This window comes from Aspergillus lentulus (genome assembly GCF_001445615.1).
Source record: "Aspergillus lentulus DNA, contig: Alt01, strain: IFM 54703, whole genome shotgun sequence".
NCBI lineage: Eukaryota > Fungi > Ascomycota > Eurotiomycetes > Eurotiales > Aspergillaceae > Aspergillus > Aspergillus lentulus.
Genome location: NW_028322123.1, coordinates 3,807,648 through 3,826,594, shown reverse-complemented (window position 1 = coordinate 3,826,594; position 18,947 = coordinate 3,807,648). Strand labels below are relative to the sequence as shown.

The following is an 18,947-nucleotide window of genomic DNA, read 5'->3' as shown; positions in this document are numbered from 1 at the left end:
AATTTCATCCCTGTTTAAGTATTGTGAAGGGAATCACCGACACTGTCCTTGGCTATAGCTATACTCCAGGGCATGCAGCAGTCCCATGACATGAGCTCCAATCGAAAAGGTCACAAAGACATGCCATATCGTATGCGAGTGGCCCCATATATCGAATGCACCCGGGTACAGGCGCTCAGGAACTCTCCTCTGCAATGCGTCAGCAATCTTTCCCTTCGGGATACAATTGAAAGAAGCCTACCTCCCAAAAGTAGCAACCGATAATCAGAAACAACCCTTCGAGCAGGTAATACTGCACGCCTATCTTCCAGAGATAGGACTCACCCCAAAGCACGCATGCATGGCCGATTGGTGCAAACGCCGAGAGACCGGTACAGATGAAGCTGGCCAGGCGGAACGATCGCCACTCGGGGCCCCTGAACTGCGGACTGAGGAGGGCCACAGCGGTTGCGGAGCTGAAGGCCAGGATCTGCAGGCGTCCATATGAGCATTGAGTCCGCAATTGTGCTTATACTATGAGCAGGACACTGACAAGCGACCAGTAAAAGTATTTCAGTTGCGGGTTACAATAGAACCCGAAATGCAGTCCACTGATAAAGGCGCCCAGAATGAGCGCGATGATCCCGATATAGTCGAGCTGGAGCCAACGGTGCGCGACGGCAGCGGAGTGGTTCAACAGGGTGTGGTACGTCGTCGATGTGAGGAGGCATATTGAGGCCGTGAGAAGCTGCAGCGAGACGATAGACCAGTCGAAGTTGGAGAGGTTCTCATGCTTTGTGCGGATGTACTCGTACAGAATGCCCTGGGACGAAAGCAATAAGATGCCGGGGATTAGGTGCGAGTAGATGTTTCCCGTTTCGTTGTGGCAGTAGAGCCAACTGGCGAAGGAGCGATGGTAGGATCGGCTCTCGGGACGGTATCCTGAATGGATGAACGGGTTGGGGTCGTACCATGGTGGAAGCTGCTGGATGGTGAGGAGAGTTTGTTTCTTGTCGAGCTGCGACTGACCATGATCCCCGCTCAGGGCGATCTCCTTGATCTGTTTAGAGCGGATGATCCGGAAGCGGAGGAGCCCGTTGAAGACCATCTTGCTGTTATTTGTCCCTGGAAGAAGCTGTCAAGGGACATCGTGGCCACATAGGCCATGCTAAGGAAGGATATAGTATTGATATAGGAGTAGAAATAATGGCTTAAGCCTTGTGGTAAAATAATGATGATCATCAGTATCTCCCTCGCGTCCTCCCATTCTTGGATCGGCCAAGGTCCACTCATAGCGAACCATGAGGTTACGCCAGCGAATATGATTGGGAGCTCACAAGGAAAACAAGCAAAGCAACCACTGCAAGGTCCAGCCTCTGATTGGAGAGAAATGACAGGTCAACATGACTTTCAGGGGAAAGAGTGGCCGGCCGCATGTGAGTTGCTATGTAGTGCTTGGCTGGTAGCAAATGTACGCCATTGTCTACGAAAAAGGGTCGAATCATGACCGCAGTGTTTCTAGGATCTTCAGATGACAGTATATTATTGCTTCTACTGCAGGGCATATGAATGTCTATCATCCGTCTGCGCTTTTCCGCAAAGTGAAATGCTGCCTCAGGCGACAATCACGTGTTCCCACGTGACTCGCATCAAAAAATCAGATTGGGGATGAAGATATCTCGAAAGGTCTATGGACGTTGACGTCCCCATCAGCAGATTTATATTTTTTTTAAACGAGACTTGGATTCTTCTACGCTCAGAGCGGGATACTTACCGCATAGTAAACTCGAAATCGAGACTTTGTGCGTGGTTCAAGCGGAGAGTAAAATTGGGTATCTCGGCTTTCATTCTGGAACATCTCCCCATCGAAGCATTCATATCTTAGCACCAACAGCCTATATTCCCGGGCTCTGTCATCATGGGGGCCAGCACGAAAAGGAAGAAGGAAAAGAAGCAGGATTTTCAGGTAAGTCATGCGATAAACCCTGCACCAGAACATTACTAACGCAGCCCAGAAAACCAAACTGAAAGTCGGCAAAACCAAGGCAAAGCCTGACAATTTCACCGACACAAGTTTCAGAGCCAAAAGTACGCAGCTGACTCCGGCATGTGTATGGAGATGGAGGTTCCATGCTAATATTCTATGACAGCCATCACCCTCAACCAACAATCCCTGCACATCACCGCCCCCTCAGCAGACGCCCAATTCACTCACCACGTCTCTTTGCTTTCTTCCAAATCCGACACCCAGCGCCGCGACTCGCTCGCGCACCTGACCACCTCCTTCATCTCAAGACCAGTAGACTCTTCCCTCCCCCAGCCCGTAAGCGTCCTCCTCCCCACCCTCCTCCCCCTGATCCTAGACGCAAGCTCCAGCGTCCGCACACAGCTCCTCAAGCTCCTGCGCGCGCTGCCAGCCAACGACATCCAGGACCACGTCCCGCAACTCCTGCCCTACATCCGCGCAGGCATGACCCACCTCGCAGCCGACATTCGCGTCTCGGCCGTCGAGGTGCTGTCCTGGCTGGTGGACGTTGCAGGGGCCGAGGTCGTCTCCTGCGCGGGGGGGTGGATCAAGACGCTGAACTGTTTCCTGTCTGTGCTGGGCTGGCACACGGAGGAGTCGTCCAAGTGGTCCGGGAATCGGGCTTCGTTCGGCAAGTCGGGCTCTAAGGGCCAGCCGATGGTTAAGGTGTTGGCCGCGCTGGCGGTGTTCCTGCAGGCGGGGATCGGGCGGCCCGACCACGGGATGGATGATTCTTCCGACGAGAACAGTGCGACGGGGGTGTCCTGTTGGGAGTTCCCGCTGTGTCATGCGGCGCTGCATATGGTTCCGCAGGCGACGGCGCCGTTTGCGCATTTAAATCTGTTTGGGCAGCCTCGCGACGAGGAAGGGGAGATGTACGAGACGCGCGAGGATCGGTACCGCGTTTTTGAAAATCGGTTTCTGGGGGCTGTACAGCGTGGCTTGGAGGGTGCGCGCAGTGAGGGAGGGGAGGTGGGAAGGGCTTCGGCGGGTGTGAGTAAGGTGCTTAAGGAGGCGATTGCGTATGGGCCGGGGGCGTGAGAGTCCTTTGGCCCTAGAAGCGGTGGATACTTCTATGCATCTCGCATATCAAGCAGGGTCGGAAAGTTCTGACACTGACGATCTATCTAATCATCTGAAGCGGCTATGCTCTGCTGCGATGATCACTTCAAACCCGATGGACAGTACAGTCATAGGAAAGGAATGACTATCACACTGGGCCTGTGTCTCCAGGTAGGACACGCCTCAAACACTGCGGGTAATACCACTCCTGTCGGTGACCTACTCAGCGAGTCAAGGTCAGGATCAGGGATCAGGATGTCATATCAGACTGTTGCTACATAGACAAGCGAATGGAAGTACATCAGATTCGTTTCTCTAATATCCCGTCCTTCAACCCGAGCATCTTCTCTTCCCTGCTCCCATCGCCTCCGCCCTCGCCCAATACCTCCTCCGAACCCGCATCAACCCCCTCCACCGTTCCCCTGCTATCGTAAATCTCATCCGCCAGCACAGCCCGCTCAATCAAGCTCTCCCTTGCCGGGAACCACAGCGACAGACCCACATAGACGATACTCGTCCCCACAAACCCCAACAGCCACCCAAACTGATACGGATGGATGCCGACCCCAACATCAATGCTACTGTTTACAGACGCGATCAAACCGGGTAGATTCGACGCCACGCCAACCAGGAACGCGACGAGGGCGCGCCAGTTTGTCCCCCACGCGGAATACCGATACGTCTGGTTCGAGGGCTGATACAGCGCCAGGGTATCGTACTTCCGCCGCTTGACGAGCCAAAAGTCCCAGAGCATGATTGCGCCGATGGGGCCGAGGAAGATGGCGTACGCGGACATGAAGTTCAGGAAGCTTCCCGCGGACGCGAGGATCTTCCAGGGGACGAGGCACCACGACAGAATCGCACAGATGATCTGCCCGCGGCGCAGGTTGATGTACTGCGGTGCGAGCGCGGTCAGGTCGTTGGCGGCGGAGATGGAGTTGGCGGAGATGTTGACGCCCAGGGAGGCGAGGGCGAAGGAAAACGCGGCGAAGAAGCGGCAGGCGCGGCTGGTCCAGTGGCTGATCAGCACGATCGGGTCCCAGGGGATATCGCCTCCGTAGCGCGACTGGCCGGCGGAGGAGGCTGCGATGCCGATGAAGGAGATGAAGGTGAAGACGATGGGGAGCATGGGGATGTAGAGAAGCTGCCATTTGGGGCTGACGCGGGAGTATCGAGAGAAGTCGGACTTTGTCGGTCAGCATATCGGTGTTACCTCTGGGATGCATCACATACTTGATTCACGCTGAGCGTGGCATAGTTTCCCAGTACAGATGTCATATTCGCCAGGAACAGCCAGCTATACTTGGACCCGGACACCGTGGGCTTCTGGTCAAAGATCGCTCCGCCGCCCTCGGCGACGAACGCCCAGACGAGAATCGCCAGCCACGCAATGGGCACGATGATCGATTTGGCGACAAACAGCCACCGAACTTTATTCGGGTGGATGCACAGGAACGGGAACTGCACAATAAAAAAGATTAGGTACCCCACCATGCCGGTGGTCGTGATGCCCTCGTCCTCGGGGATGTCATTCTTCAACGTCAGGAAGCTCGGCCAGATGGCGCCGATCATGCACCGCACGGCATTGCCCCCGTTGACATTCTGTATCGCAAACCAGAAGATCGCCAGGATCACGCGAGAAATGATGGCGACGTAGGAGCCCCAGAAGCCCCAGCTCGCGCGCGCGATGACGGGAAACGGGATGTGGTAGATGGCGCCGACGGCGCCATTGGCGGCAATTACGAAGGAAATGATGAAAAAAGAGATGGCCACGATGGCGAGAGACTCGCGCCAGCTCAGCCCGACAGCGATGATGCTACTGGCGAACTGCCATGTTGCGGCGTTGAAGGCATCGGAGATCCAGTACGCTATGGCCAGAGTCAATATCCAAGACCCAAGAAGTGAATCGGCGGTATCTCACCGACAAAACTCAATGGACCCCATTTTCGACGGTGACGAGGGACAGGATCAAGATCGAGGTTTGTCCAGCGGGCATTTCCCTCTGCGAAAGCCGACTTGGGCTGGGTGACGCGGAGACGGGGTCGTCTGAATATCATCTGGGACGGCGGAGTATTACTGTGAGACTAACAAAAGTTCAACAAGAGATCATGTGGAGCACAGGGTTAAAATCAAATTAGGAGAGCTTGAAAAGAGAAAAAGCAATTCTGTTTGCATGCAGATGGCTCGACAAGGGAGGGGTGATGCAACGTCAAAAGTGCTCTGCGTCACCATCCATACACTACCCTCCGTTGATGTCGCTGTCTATCCGGGAAACAAAGCCAAGGTCATCGATTCACTATTCCCCAGGTTTTTGAACAGAGGAGCCTACCTATATATCTATCTATCCCGATCACTAAGGCCATGACTTACTCCTCAAGATAAGCCAACTCGCCCTGCTGATAAGCCAGCTGAATCCCTGCAGGCCAAGCACACCGACGACTTATCAGTTCACCATCTCATTGGCGAAATTTTCCTCCAGTGTAACGCCATCAAAGTCTGATAAGAATCCTGTCTGGTCTTTAAGAAAGAGAGAATAGCGTGTGGCGATTCCTGCAGATCACTTCGCGCCCTTGTGGTTGATAAGTAGCCAGAGCCATCATTCTGGCAGTGTTGATGGCAGGATAATCTGGGTCATTATTAGACTGTTCTTATCTTCACTAAAAGAGGATAAGCCCTTCGAGGAGCTTCAGGAAAAGCAATGGGGGATCTCATAACTCATATAGTGGCTCAGGATTGAAAGGATCAAATTGCCGAATGCTACCAGCATATGAAAATAGGATACTACGACTCTTAAGTGTAGTGGCCGACCATTGACCTGATACTAGTGTCGTTACCAGTGTGACCCCGTTCATCTTAATCTCAAGCTTTACATTCTTGTTCACCGGTTCTGGTCGCTTCATATGGCATATTGAAACACGTAAAGATCACGGATTACTCCTTCTCCCCAGGAAGTCTCACATCTTGCCATCCCCTCCCATCACCGACTCCAGGCAGACTTCCCACACGCCGGATCCCCTTCCACTCAGTAACATTCATCCAACCTATCTGCTGCAAGCCTCCAAACCCGCCGATCCAATAGACTTGCTCCACTACCATCCTCGCCCAGTAGCTTGAATGCGGTGCCCCAGGCTTCCCTGGCAGCCAGACACTCGCATCCGGATGCGCGCGCAGATAGCACTCCTCCAGCGCTGCCTCTGTATCCCCACGTACAGGCGTATCAAACGGCTCCACGTACCCGATCAGCGTGACACGCGGGAGACCTGCTTCGCTAAGGGGAAACCCGGGCGAGATGGGCCTGGTCTCGTTCAGGTGGTCCCACCAATCGATTGCGAGGCTGATGTTCGAGCCGGCGGCGGTATTGCGAAAGGTTGTTGAGACGCGGAGGGCAAGGAAGGTCGGGTTGCCGTCGCCGCCGTTGCTGACGTCTGCGGGGAGGTATTCGTCGCAGTCGGCGATGTACTCTGGGAGGCTGATGGGGAGGCCGGCCACGGAAGCGGGAGCGTGGGAGTTGCCGGGGAGCGGGTCGGGGAAAATGCTCGAGACGGTGCCCGTTGTTGACAGGGCTAGGAGGCGACGGGCCATAAGTGTTGAGGTGAACCAAGATGGTGCTCGCATTGTCTCGGGTGCCCCGACGTGGATGACATCACTGTGTTGGACATTGTCTTCTGTCGGTATTGATGGGACAGATTGGTCTTGGTATGGATCGCTAAGGAGCACCTGATTGACAGTCTTGTCTTGCGGAAGAGCCGATGGGATAGCGGTCGCTTGCAGGACATGAGCGACAAAAAGTGCAAGTGCGGAGAAAAGGGTGGCACGACCCATGATTTCGAGAGCAACAACCTGAACGACTGGCTGGCTGGCGAGATGCTATGAAAGTAGGCTGTCTGCGGAGATGTGGATGAGAGTACTCCGTAGAAGGGAAGAGATTGCCCTTTTAATGGCCCTGGCGGTGTCAGTAACACGCGGCTTTGTGCAGATGACCGAAAGCAGAAGGCGCGTGAGGGGAAGGAGGAGCAACAGACTACCAGCCATCTTAATCTTATCTGATCCGGCTAGTCCTCAGGTGGCTAGGCTCAAACTCAACCTCGGCTATACAAAATATACAAAGGTTTAAATCTTAGATATCAGGTCTACTACTTCTCTATATTAGATGATTTAGTAGGAAACGTGGTACATATAGGTCAAAGAGCAATTATGCATCTGGCAAACCAATGCATATTCACCGTTAGTCCACCATTGGTGTATAACTTTTCAAATTCACTGGTCTATTATCTAGCAGAGTACTATAGTGAATGGCTACCAACTCTCTTTTCTTTCTCTTCTTCATATGACCTTTTCGCATTCATTCCTGGTTAGTGCACACCTTAGATGGAAAATCTCCTGACATCAAATACAAGCTCCCTTCAAGCATTAACGGACTGATCTTATGCTCCGGTCCAGCGAAGGAGACAGGTAAGATCAATGCTTCGATTACTTCCTATACCTGTCCCATCTAACAACCCCGAGCTAGTGCTGTGGAAGATGTCGGCACAATAGCATTCATGGGTTCCATGTGGGTGGAAACCCTCCACTGCCTCCAGATGATGCTTCAGGCAAAGTTTCAATTGAGCTCTATCTCCATCGGTCGGATCCCTTTCGGTTGGTCCACCACGATAACGGCACTCTTACAAATCCTCATAGAGCGACTCCAGATGCCGAGCATCCATCCATAGCCGACCTCGTCATCGGCGAAGCTCTGAAATGGGGGTGGTCTTGACAAACGCGACAGCCCAACATCCAATTCGCATCTCTGGGGTTACTCTGCTTATTCCTTTCGACGGGGATTCCCTTCGGCCGGCTCGCCCGAAAGCGCAGATCAAATTCAATACCGCGGGCTTAGAGCATATTGTGACGGTGTGGAAGGTACTCCCAAGGACTAAGAAGAGAACTACTAAGGGCTCGACCATGCGCGGGGTCCAAACCGTCCGCCGGCGGACCGTTCTCAAAAATGGCCAATTGTGGTGCTAGAGGTTGGAGTCTCTGTCCTCCTGACTTCTCACCCGTGTGGAGAACCGGGCTTAATCTCCACAGCAAGTGCAGTCGTGTGGTCCTGCTGGAACCCTCTTTCATCCATACTACGCGCTTTCAAGTCGTCGGGCGGGCTCACTGCTACGGCCAACTGGATTCCAGAAGGCGTGGATGTTGTTCCAGGAGCATTCCATCTCACTGTGAATCAAGTGCAACAGCATCATCGAGGAGCTGCCGCAGTTGGCCGCCCAGTTTCATGACCTGCTCGAAACCTCTTTGTTGTCGGCGGCAACCCGCCCAGCGGATACGGGAGACACGATAGAGTCTGCGGAAAAGTCGGATGGCAACGATGCGGAGGCTGAGGTTATCCAGCAGCATGCGGAGGATACCCTCTGACACATGCTTGGCCAGCGAGCCAGTCGGCTGGGAGTCAAAGATCTAGATGACCTCGAACAGAAATCGAAGCTGGACTAGACCTTCCTGAACATGGCTGCAAATAACATTAAGGGGTCGTCATGATCACTGCTCAATGAACGTAATACAGAACTACACCGCGTGTGAGATCATGAGCTGTGCTGGGGGGAAGGCGTGTGCTACACTCAAAGGACTTCTGCATCTCATTGCTACTCTCAATGTAAGTTTATCAAAGACAAAACCATATCTTGATATCCTGGGTGATCATCATATCTGTGTGAACATGAATACTAATATTGGTGGTGTATACAGCTCAAGGGAGAGAAGACCACAACCAAGATGACCACCACCGACAACACCAACAGCAACAACGATACCACCAAGCCTCTCAAAAAAAAAAAGGTGTCGTCGTTCGCAAAGTCAGAAGGAGAGATCTCATTGGGGGCAAACACGTATGGTTTCCTAAAGCCAAGTATAACAAAGAAAAGCGAGTGAATGATTGATTCTAAAATCCAGCCTATCAGCAGTTTTCAACTGCATCTCTGATGGACATGATCAGCCTGCCCCATACACAGGGTAGGCCGGCGTGACATAGGAGCTCATGATTCTCAATTGCAAATCTAATGGGAACTAAGCAATGTCTGGGCAATAGCTCTTGAATGTCGTCATCCTTGTCAAATGGACAAGGTTAAGAGGAGCTCCCGTCTCCGGACTGGTGAACTCTTCGTCAGAAATAGAAATGGGATGCCAACATTGCAGCAGAGCGAGGTATGTTCAAGATATTCGATTAATGTTTCACATGCTTATTGCCTGAACCTTGTGCAAACTATATTCCCGCGTCCTCCAACTACCAACAGCCAATGCCTTTGGGTCCGACGTCGGGACATTTTCGGACCAGCGCTGTTACCAGGTTATAGTGGGAGTGAGTTCGGCAGCCCAGGTGACTCAAGTTCACCCATTGCTCGTCAACTATCTATCTGTGGTGAGACGACGGACGGCTAACGCGGCCGCTGGTCCAACCATGTCCGTGCCTGATGCCTGACGTGCTTGAAGGAGTTTGTAAGAGAACAGAGGAGGATGTCGAGGGCGGCACTGGGCCAGTGGCTTTTAGCGCCAGGTTGGATAGGTGAACCAGTGAATCACAGCTGTTGTATATTTTGATCTCAAATAAATTTATGTCCGGACTTCCTCTTTCTTTGCTCTTCAAAGCATCAACTCTTCACCGTACTCTGTGCCCGGTGGTTGGTGGTACAGGTGCCCAAGTAAATTCATGTCTTCCGATTTCACCCGTTGACTCATCGCTGCCTCAGGCTGCAACCCGCATTGACTCACCGGTCCAGCCTCAAATCCGTTCAACCCTTCAACTAGCTTCAAGATGCGGTGAGTCACTGAGTGGCACCAGAACAGCTGACCCTCGAATCTTCCGAGATCAGGCAGTCGCCTCTCGCCGAAGAGATCAGGCCCGCCCGCGACAAGTCAGCCAAGAATTATAGAGTACTTAGGTGATTACATTGTGATTGGCTATCCTGGGTACGTCCAGTGCATCGCTGGATGCTGCTGACGGCTAATAAACATAGGGAACTTGCAAAAACTCTGGGTGAGTAAGTAGGACAAAGTTGTCACTTAGGATAGATAGATATGCATTCCTTGCCTTGCCAGGAAGATGGACCATTCCCAACCGCTGCTCCATCAGACAAAATAAAAGAAAGCGAAGACAAAAAGATATAGATAAAACCATAACAAGACCCTTCCCATCCCGCCGCACTCCGTTCGTGTAATAAGACCGACAATAGATGCAGAGAAATGTAGGAATAAATGATAAAAAAGATGGACTAAGCGGTAGCTCACAGGGACAAGCACCCACCCCGGCATACATCGTACATCAGTAGATCTGCTGGCAACAGAGCCACGGTAAACAAAGGTCGAAGACGTAGAGTTCAACGCAGACAACCGTCTCAAACTCCCAGCAACAGCAGGGTATATACACATGACAACTCAGAAATCGTTTTCTCCAAATGCAGAAAAGAAAAACTCGAGATAAAGTTCGCTGCATCAAAGAACTTTTCCCACCAGTTGCCTGCGTTGTTCACCTCTGCGCCGTCGGAGAAGCCTGAAAAGAACGTCACTCGATCGACGAGATCATATATGGAATAAAGAGAGATATGATGGACTAAGCCACACGCTAAAAAGCCACTTTTTCTTTCTACAGAAAAGAAAAAGACAAGAGAGAAAAGAGCCTGGCAGCTGCGTTTCATAGAAAAGCTAGCCCAAGTACTCCGATCGCACACTCGGGTTCAGCGCAATCTTCCTCGCTTCGCTGCCACAGCAAGCACGCTTCATGCCAGCTGGTCCAGACAAAGGAGCGCTAATAGCCAGGAGACTGAGTTGAGCAGCGGAGAGAGACTGAGGATGTTTTGGATCAGAACGAGTATCGCCCACGGAACGATCCGAAGCCTTGCCCTCGTTCCGCGCATTGAGGTTCATCAGGTGGCGGACATGGTTCTGCCACAGAATATCCTCGGAGCCTGTGCGGCCACGTTTCCGGCATTGCCGCTGAGCAGTCGTTCCTTGCTCGAACGTCTGTGCAGAGCGGGAAATAGCCCCCGACAGTTCACAAAGGCTTTGAGCTGCCTCATGATCAACAGGAGTGCCCAGCGAGATATTGGATAGATCTGGGACCTGGCCAACTGCGCCCAAGTAGGTCTCAGGCGAGCTGTAGATCTCACCAAGCGGGCCCTCATCGATAGGAGACGCGATGGCCAAAGCCTTCCGACCTTCCTTGAGTGAGTTACTGGTGCACCGAAGCGTTGCCTTCACGGCCAAGCGAGGCTTGGCAGAGGCGCTAGTGCCCAGGATGGAAACAGGGGCCGACCCGGAAGAGCAAGATGACAAACTCGACGACGACAGCGTCGAGACATCGGAAATCATCGATTCAGGGGATGAGGCCGAAGACGTCGATCGGGCCAGAGACGATCTGCGAACCACGGTCGGGTATCCATCAAACGTGTTAGCCTTTTGGCAAAACGCCAGTGACGGGCGCTGATCGAGAGTCGACCGCGCCATGCACACATTTTGCACTTGTGACATAGCAGCGCAGATGGAAGCCCGGCGGGCACAGAAGGCGCTAGCACTCGCAGCAGGAGTGGTAGCAATGGCCGTCTGAGGCGTCAACTGAGGCGTTGGCAGCATAGGTGGTCGTGGCATGGACGGAAGAGACGATGCTCCAGCAGACATGGGCGAGTACCGCTGATACACTGATCCCTGATTGTAGATGGATGACGGGCTGGAATGCTCACCGGTCGACGGGGAACGAGGAGAAGGTGAGTCCGATACAAGGCCCGATTCAAATCCTACCATACTAGAGGATGTGGAAGGCTCTACGTCCACTGTGTCCAGTTCAGGAGTGAGCTTGGGGATGACCGTTCGCCAGCACTGGCCATCTCCAGTGAAAGGCCCACCAGCTCCCGGGGTGTACTTCAGGACGATGTCCGTCCAACGCTGGAAGGTGGCTTCGGTAACGTGTAGTCTCCAACCAATCGCTTCAAGAAACATCAACTCGTTCTGGTTGATTTCCGCGGTATTCAAGCCGGAGATCTTGCTCCAAGCACGGGCAGAGTAGTTGCGGTCCTGAAGGTACTTTGATGCAAGGATCAAAGCGGCAAGGAACATGCGACGGCCACATTGCATGGCACGGCAGACCGGTTTGCTCCGGGGTGGTTGTTCCTGTTCCGCATCGTACCGAGGCACGTGCTCCTTGATCTTGATCAAATAATACAGTGCAACCTGCAGAGTGCTGTAGCTGGTGCGCGACCGACGGAGAGTCTCCTGAATGAAAGTACGAAGGGGTAAAACACCTTTGCAGCCTGTGGCAGAGTCGCTGCGAGATGCCACTGCTGACAAGGGCCAGATTATCTCCACAATCTGCGAGGCGGTGTCTTCGTAGGGCAAGAGCATTTAGCTTTAGAAAAGACGGAATCAAGAGGAAACATTCACTCACCGACGAGATTGTCAACAAAGTTGACCTTCCGATCCGACTGTCGCAAGAGGCATGGCGGAGGTCGGGCACAACTGACGCCGCCGGACTGAGCCATGCAGCTGTTGGTGCGCCGAGGATGCCTCCGCAACTCGGGCGCGACCGCCGCATCGGTAGCTTTGGGCAACACACCCCTCACACCGCCACGCGAGCTAGTCGCCGAAGTCAAGATTCTTCCAGCCACCTGGTATTCGCCTTCATTTTCCCAGATTACATCCACCGGGTTCGTAGAAGTCGACGAGATGGAACTCTGGTTGGATACACAATCCAGGGAGAAGACGGAAGAAGATGAAGAAGACGCCGAGGAGGAGATCGACGAAGCATAAGGATGCGCATAGGGCGCTTTGTACTGAATGCTCGGGTTTGAGTCCCTCAAACCCAAGACGTCCATCCCTGTCATATTCGGGATAGTCAAAACCGTACAACCTACCCACCACTGTCCAATCAGAAGTAGTCTTGGTTGGTTATACAATCCTCCCCGAATATTATAGATAAGAGATGGGCGATTTTGAACCGTGATATTGTCAAAAAACCGTTGCGCAAATAACCGTTAACGAGGTACCAGTGAGACAGATACCGTCTTTTTGTTCACAGGCGACGGCGTGCCTTAGTTATGAGAGATCGCCAGCTTGTCAAAGAAAGGTGGCGACGAGGGAGGAGAAGAGGTTAGGAAGTCGAAGAAGGTATGGACGTCGAAGATATTAGGATTCGAAAGAGGTCAAAGGTGTAACTGTATTGGGATGGATGGAGGGTGTTCAACGTCCACGAGTCCGATCACCGTTTCGTAGAGTCCGTAGTAGATCAAAAGCCGAGATCACGTTTGAGAAGTATGCGTAGGTCGCGGTATACCGACATAAGCTTATTTCAAAAGTGATAGATACTGTATAGGTCTGTTGTTTAAACAAACATGGCAGTCTTGTCGGAGGCTTGAAGATCTGGGGCTGAGGAGTCTGCAAAGCTGGTGATCGGAACAGAAGGGATCGAGTAAACAGGGTACATCTTGATCATCAAAGGGATATGAAAGAGGTTATATGAAGGTGCCGATAGAACGGCGGACTGACCAACAAGCAGGCAGTACCAGTGGAGGACTGATGCTTGTCTAGGCAGTCAGCTGTTTATCGGGTGGCTAAAAGGACGGAGGGTTCGGCGCGATGAGTCGTGAGGCTCGACTAGGCTGAGGCGACAAGAGAACAGTCAGCAACCCGATCGTAAGTCAGGAGAGAATCTCTTTATTTCTGAATCAAAAATGGTGCGATCCGAGTATGACTCTTTCCTCCCAAGAAGTAAAACCCAGCAGGCGGGAACCGAGGGAACGCTGCCTGATGACTACCTATTCTTGTGGAGGGCGGAGCAAATACTAAGAGTAGGCAGAGCAGTGACTAACTAACCTGGGGGGCGGCCAGTGCAAGGAAAAAGATGGATCGGGTGAAAGAGAGGGAAATGCGGCGACTTCCAGTACACGTTTTTAGAAGGGCCCGCGGAACAAGGAAAGGAGATATTGGAAGGAAGATGGGGAAAATAATGTTGAATGGCGAAAAGGAATCAGAAGATTTTGGTTACTCACCTCCGTCTGTACCTGTGGCAAGACACTCAGGTGGCGGAATTTCGGGGGAGGGAGTCAAAGAGCGGATGCAGGGACCACGCTTTTTTTTTTGCCAACGAAGGCGAAAAACGAGAAATGAGCGGAGAGTAAGTAGATAGTACTGATACAGTCAATAAAAAGATGAGTAACAGAAGAATAGGCCAAAAGGAGGAGAACTCTAACAGAAGGAGGAAGGGGACGTCTTCACTCCGTCTTGCGAGAGAGTAGTCAGTAGTAGTAGTAGAGCAGATAGACAGAAAGCGGGCGACTTGACAGTTGTTAAGGTAATCAGGGCGCGATCGGGACTGGGCTGGACGGATGCGGGTGTATGTATGACTCCTCAGCCAGCTTCCGAGATAGGGGATGCTCTTGTGGTATTTGGTCCACCGTTACGGAGAATTAGGAGATACTCAACAACTCTAGTGTCAAATATTCTACTATGCTCTGGTGTCTTTTGATATATCTTAATGAAGTTGATGATTTAATGTTCTATACTCTGGAATAGGTGAATACTCTAGAATTTTACCTTAAGATACGACTAGTTCGCTCACAAGGCCGTCAGTTCACTCGGCGCTTCTACAAGATAGGGTCCTGCTTGTATACCTCTATAGAATCATATAACCTGTCTAGAATTATATAAATAGATAAAGATTGTTCATTTATAACACCTTGTCGCTTGAGATCATATTCTATTAAAGACTATGAGATATAGATGATCATCTAGATACTTACTCTGTAGGGGTATATCTAGTCCGTACAGTGGATCTATAATGACTATCCTTATGATTATTATAATGAACATTATGATGAACTTACGATTTCAACTACCACTAGTCTATGGAGTCGTTCGCTGGCAAGAGTGTCGTCAGGACATCACGAATTCGCGATATCGGCTAGGTGAATGACAGGATTCGAAAAGTTCCTCCACGTTTCTAACCATGCAACATGAAGGCGAAATGAATCATCACCATAGGCCACCATGGGATAAACCTCGCTGCTAACTAAACCCGGTGTGCCACAAACTGCATGACTGGCTCCTCTGACGGGCTAGCGAGTACAGACTCAGAGTGAGGGTAATAAGATTTCCTATCCGGTTTGATTCCGCCGCTCCTTCAACAATGGGTCCAGAGTTGTTGGTGGTCAGCCAACCAACCACCCGGGCTGTATTTGATCCCAGCCCACGCCACCTTTCGGTCAGGATCTGGTGCTTGCTCCCAAAAGGCAGTGACACATCCTGCATAGGTCCATGGTTTGTCTTTCGGAGAAAATAACGAGGCAGAAGGCAAGAGATGATAGCTTCTTTGTCTGCCCTCGTCTTGAGCCACGATGATCATGAGCGCTCCTGCCTCCCTACTCGTACACATGGGATTATTGACTGCTTATTGGATTTGATAGACAACCATAGTAATATGGAGCAGAGATAACATGACAACTGTACTTGTGGAACCATCATGGAGATACTCTAGGCAGCAGAAAACCACCACTGCTGCACAAGAATCCTCCTCTCCACCGTCATGAGTAATGGATATTATGATCTTGTCGCGCTTAAGGATCGATCACCTGAGCTGACAACCAACAATATTATCTGTTTCGAAATAGGCAGCTCATCTCGGCCTGTTGTTCTTCATTCTATCCTCGATTACTCGACTGTCGCAAAGTCAGCAACAAAAGAGTGGATAAGTCACGGGAGGGTACATGAGTAGTGCAAGAGGCTGTTGTCCCACAACAACTGACACAACATATTAAAATTAATTAATGACGGAAATCTGGCTAAATATTCACCACCCGATCATGCAGATCCAAAACAAGAGTAAGGTAGATACTGTACCCATCAGACTAACAATCCTCCGCGCGATTCTCCAGTCCCAGATCCGGATCAGATATGTCATGCTGCGCAAGGCTGAGCATAATAGTGATAGAGATTCAATCATAGTAATAATAATAGCATCTCCGTGGTCCTCAGCCCACCACGCAAATCTCCAAATAGTCCGGAGATCAAGCGCTGTGCCTCAATGCGCTGCGTCATGACTCATACCGTCAACGTCGTCTTCGCCACCATCTGCCACACCCTATCCCCAGTACGGCTTAGCGCCGCCCCGAAAACAGAACCCATCGGAGAGGGGGCTGGAAGCCTGAGGCAGCATCCAATCCCACATGGAGCATTTTCTGGCGACGAATTCATTCTGCCGCGATTGGCCGGTGGAGAACGGGCGTACCTGCCATGAGCGGTTAGACTGCGTTTCCGAGTTGGTCTCCAGTAGTGTAGATAGCGAGGCTGCGAGAGATTCACGTCAATGGCCTGGACGAAACAATGAGTATGGAGGATGACTCTGGGGTATCCAGTGCGGATCTTACTACTATATTCGAATAATAGATAGCTCAAGCTCCTCCGTAGATGTATCATAAACAGTTAGATGAACTTCAGAAGGGAGAAAGCTTAATAAATCCCTCAACATTCACAAGAGTCCGCGCTACAGAGTTTTCGATACAAAGAATATATATATTCACAATCAAGTCCACCATGCCAGATATCTCCGTACCAGAACAGCAAAGTCCCGAAGCGAGAACTCCAAAAGCCTGTATCTATCCAGTAGTTGACAGGATACCTAAACTCGCGGCCGAATTTCGCGCAATCAGATGGCCTAGATTTGTTCGAGGGGAAGGAAGTACAGTAGGTACAGCACTGATTGGGATTCCTGCATAGAGGTGCATGCACGTGTATGTACTTGTTGATTGCTACTCCGGATGAGAACCCTAGAATGAAAGGTCGGTACTTTGGGCACACAGCTTCATTGGACCAACTGTCATGCAGCTTGACACCTTCTGTTCGACCAAAATGCTATAGGCCACAAAATACAGTTGGAGCAAGGAATCGGCATCTTTTGAGTTTGATCACCGTCCACCTACACGTACATAGAAGGTACACGGGGTCATATTTCTATCATCCATATGCAGCATGCGAGCAAACCATAAACGTCCATATGTTGTATCAAGATTATTACTTGATTATGATCTAGCGCATACCTGAGCGTCAATGATTTCTTTCAAGCTCTCGACCAGGAGGGTAATTTCTTCCTCTGATGTCCGTCAGCAAGCCCCCACAGACTTCCAGGTGCAGACTCACCAGTGTTGTAATGCAGCATGCTGATCCGTACCACGCCGTCTTCGACATCCTCCAAACCTACGATATCGTTCAACAGCCGGTGGCTGTACATATGGCCATTGCGAAAACAAAATTTCGTCCGCCGCTCGACTTCCTCGATAACCTTTTGGCTCTTGATGCCTTGCACTGTGAAACTGACTACCGGGACGCGAAGTTCCTTGCTTGCTGATGGCTCCCCACAGATTGTAATCTGATTCTCGCTTCTGAGATAGTCCAGCAGTATCGCCTGTAGTTTCTCTTCATGAGAGGCTATCTTGTCCCATGTAGCTGCGGGATTGGGTCCAAGGTATTCAAGTACCGCAGGAATACTTTGTGTCGCTTCGTAGCTGGCAGATGCTAGATTGAGCTTCAGGTCCAGCGTGTCTGTGCCTTTGAAGAAATGGCCAAGGCTGTCGATCTGGTCATGTATCCGGGATGAGGCGTATAGTTGAGCAATGTGCGGCCCGTAGACTTTGTACCATGAGAACGCCTGGTGGAAAGAACTGAGCACTCTTCCGCTGGAGCTACCTTGATCGACTTACATAGATATCGACATCGAGGTCCTTCACATCTACCTGACGATGGGGTGCAAGCGCAACCCCGTCCACGCATAAGAGAGCCTAAAACATATCAGCACACGGCAAAAAGAGCCACCATCAAGACCCACTCGTGGATATTGATGGACGAGCTTCGCAATCTCCTTGACATTCGTGATTGTTCCCGTGATGTTCGAAGCATGTGGGCAAGCAACGAGCCTCGTCCTCTCCGAGAGCAACTGGACCAGCTCATCCAAATCGCAATCAGGGTTTCTGGTATCCGATGCCGACCACCATTTCACCTGCAAGCCCAGTCGTCCGGCGATCCGAACCCAGGCGGCTGTATTGGCTTCGTGGTTCAGCTTCGAGAGCACCAGCTCATCGCCGGGTTCGAACTTGAGCGCCGTCGAAAGGTTGTGCAAGAGCTGAGTCGTTGATATACCCAGGCAGATCTGAAGTAATGGGATCAGAGCAAGCCCCGCGCTACCAGGGTCGAAGCACATACCTCATCAGGGCTCGCATTGATAAACTCTGCCGCCGCCTCGTAGCCCTTAGAAAATGCAGCGGTGGCTGCCCGAGATATGCCATATGTCGCTCCCAATTGAACATTGGTGGTAGAGAGGTAGGATGTGATCCTTCCCTGGGCATCAGACCGGGGTCTAAGCGAGATCCCTGATGACTCACGATTCGATCACAGTGTCCAAAACCTGACTGCCTCCTGTCAACGGCATTTTGGTCAGCGACTCGCTCGCGGCGCTCCCAAGAGAAGATCGAGTCAAAACAAACCTGCATTATCGAGGAACACCTGCTCTGCATTCAAAGCGGGAAAACGAGTCCTAACCTGTGCAATATCAAATTCTGAAGCCATCTCTGCTAATATCTGAAGGCGATTGATGGGATAAACTGTATACAAGCAGGATCAGATCCAGTCACCATTGATAAGCTGATGAAACTGCATCCATAGCTTCTGCGAGAGGGGTAACACCCCGCTGCATAACCGATGGCACCAAATCACTAAAGCACGATCAAATCATAGCGCGATACTTCGGTAGCACCTAGTCTACTCAGTGCAAGAATCTCAGCCTTCAAAAAAAAAAAAAAAAAAGATCCAAATATGCCAGTAAAATGCATTGCTTCCAACGGGGGTATAGTTATGCAACAACAAG

The 18,947-nt window shown here is 51.4% G+C and overlaps 6 protein-coding genes across 6 annotated transcripts; 2 read left to right on the top strand and 4 right to left on the bottom strand.

Moving 5' to 3' along the window:
- Nucleotides 1-33: 33 nt before the first annotated feature.
- On the bottom strand, nucleotides 34-1,087 carry ALT_1171 (hemolysin III family protein; the record flags this gene model as incomplete). The annotated part of the gene is made up of 3 exons (XM_033561457.2): nucleotides 34-189; nucleotides 242-469; nucleotides 533-1,087. The coding sequence occupies 3 exons, from the start codon at nucleotides 1,085-1,087 to the stop codon at nucleotides 34-36; spliced, it is 939 nt and encodes a 312-aa protein (XP_033417348.2).
- Nucleotides 1,088-1,897: 810 nt separating this feature from the next.
- ALT_1170 (IPI1/TEX10 family protein) lies at nucleotides 1,898-3,046 on the top strand (the record flags this gene model as incomplete). Its single annotated transcript, XM_033561458.2, has 3 exons — nucleotides 1,898-1,945; nucleotides 1,995-2,067; nucleotides 2,130-3,046. The coding sequence occupies 3 exons, from the start codon at nucleotides 1,898-1,900 to the stop codon at nucleotides 3,044-3,046; spliced, it is 1,038 nt and encodes a 345-aa protein (XP_033417349.2).
- Nucleotides 3,047-3,368: 322 nt separating this feature from the next.
- Nucleotides 3,369-5,124, bottom strand: ALT_1169 (nucleobase cation symporter-1 family protein; the record flags this gene model as incomplete). Its single annotated transcript, XM_033561459.2, has 3 exons — nucleotides 3,369-4,253; nucleotides 4,301-4,935; nucleotides 4,989-5,124. The coding sequence occupies 3 exons, from the start codon at nucleotides 5,122-5,124 to the stop codon at nucleotides 3,369-3,371; spliced, it is 1,656 nt and encodes a 551-aa protein (XP_033417350.2).
- An 874-nt stretch (nucleotides 5,125-5,998) lies between these two features.
- On the bottom strand, nucleotides 5,999-6,889 carry ALT_1168 (uncharacterized protein; the record flags this gene model as incomplete). The annotated part of the gene is made up of 1 exon (XM_033561460.2): nucleotides 5,999-6,889. The coding sequence occupies one exon, from the start codon at nucleotides 6,887-6,889 to the stop codon at nucleotides 5,999-6,001; it is 891 nt and encodes a 296-aa protein (XP_033417351.2).
- Nucleotides 6,890-7,807: 918 nt separating this feature from the next.
- Nucleotides 7,808-8,470, top strand: ALT_1167 (uncharacterized protein; the record flags this gene model as incomplete). Its single annotated transcript, XM_089599103.1, has 2 exons — nucleotides 7,808-7,969; nucleotides 8,285-8,470. The coding sequence occupies 2 exons, from the start codon at nucleotides 7,808-7,810 to the stop codon at nucleotides 8,468-8,470; spliced, it is 348 nt and encodes a 115-aa protein (XP_089456767.1).
- A 2,280-nt stretch (nucleotides 8,471-10,750) lies between these two features.
- On the bottom strand, nucleotides 10,751-18,512 carry ALT_1166 (putative G1/S-specific cyclin Pcl5; the record flags this gene model as incomplete). The annotated part of the gene is made up of 8 exons (XM_033561462.2): nucleotides 10,751-12,423; nucleotides 12,486-12,957; nucleotides 17,128-17,180; nucleotides 17,228-17,735; nucleotides 17,788-17,865; nucleotides 17,913-18,233; nucleotides 18,287-18,416; nucleotides 18,466-18,512. The coding sequence occupies 8 exons, from the start codon at nucleotides 18,510-18,512 to the stop codon at nucleotides 10,751-10,753; spliced, it is 3,282 nt and encodes a 1,093-aa protein (XP_033417353.2).
- Between the last annotated feature and the right edge of the window lie 435 nt (nucleotides 18,513-18,947).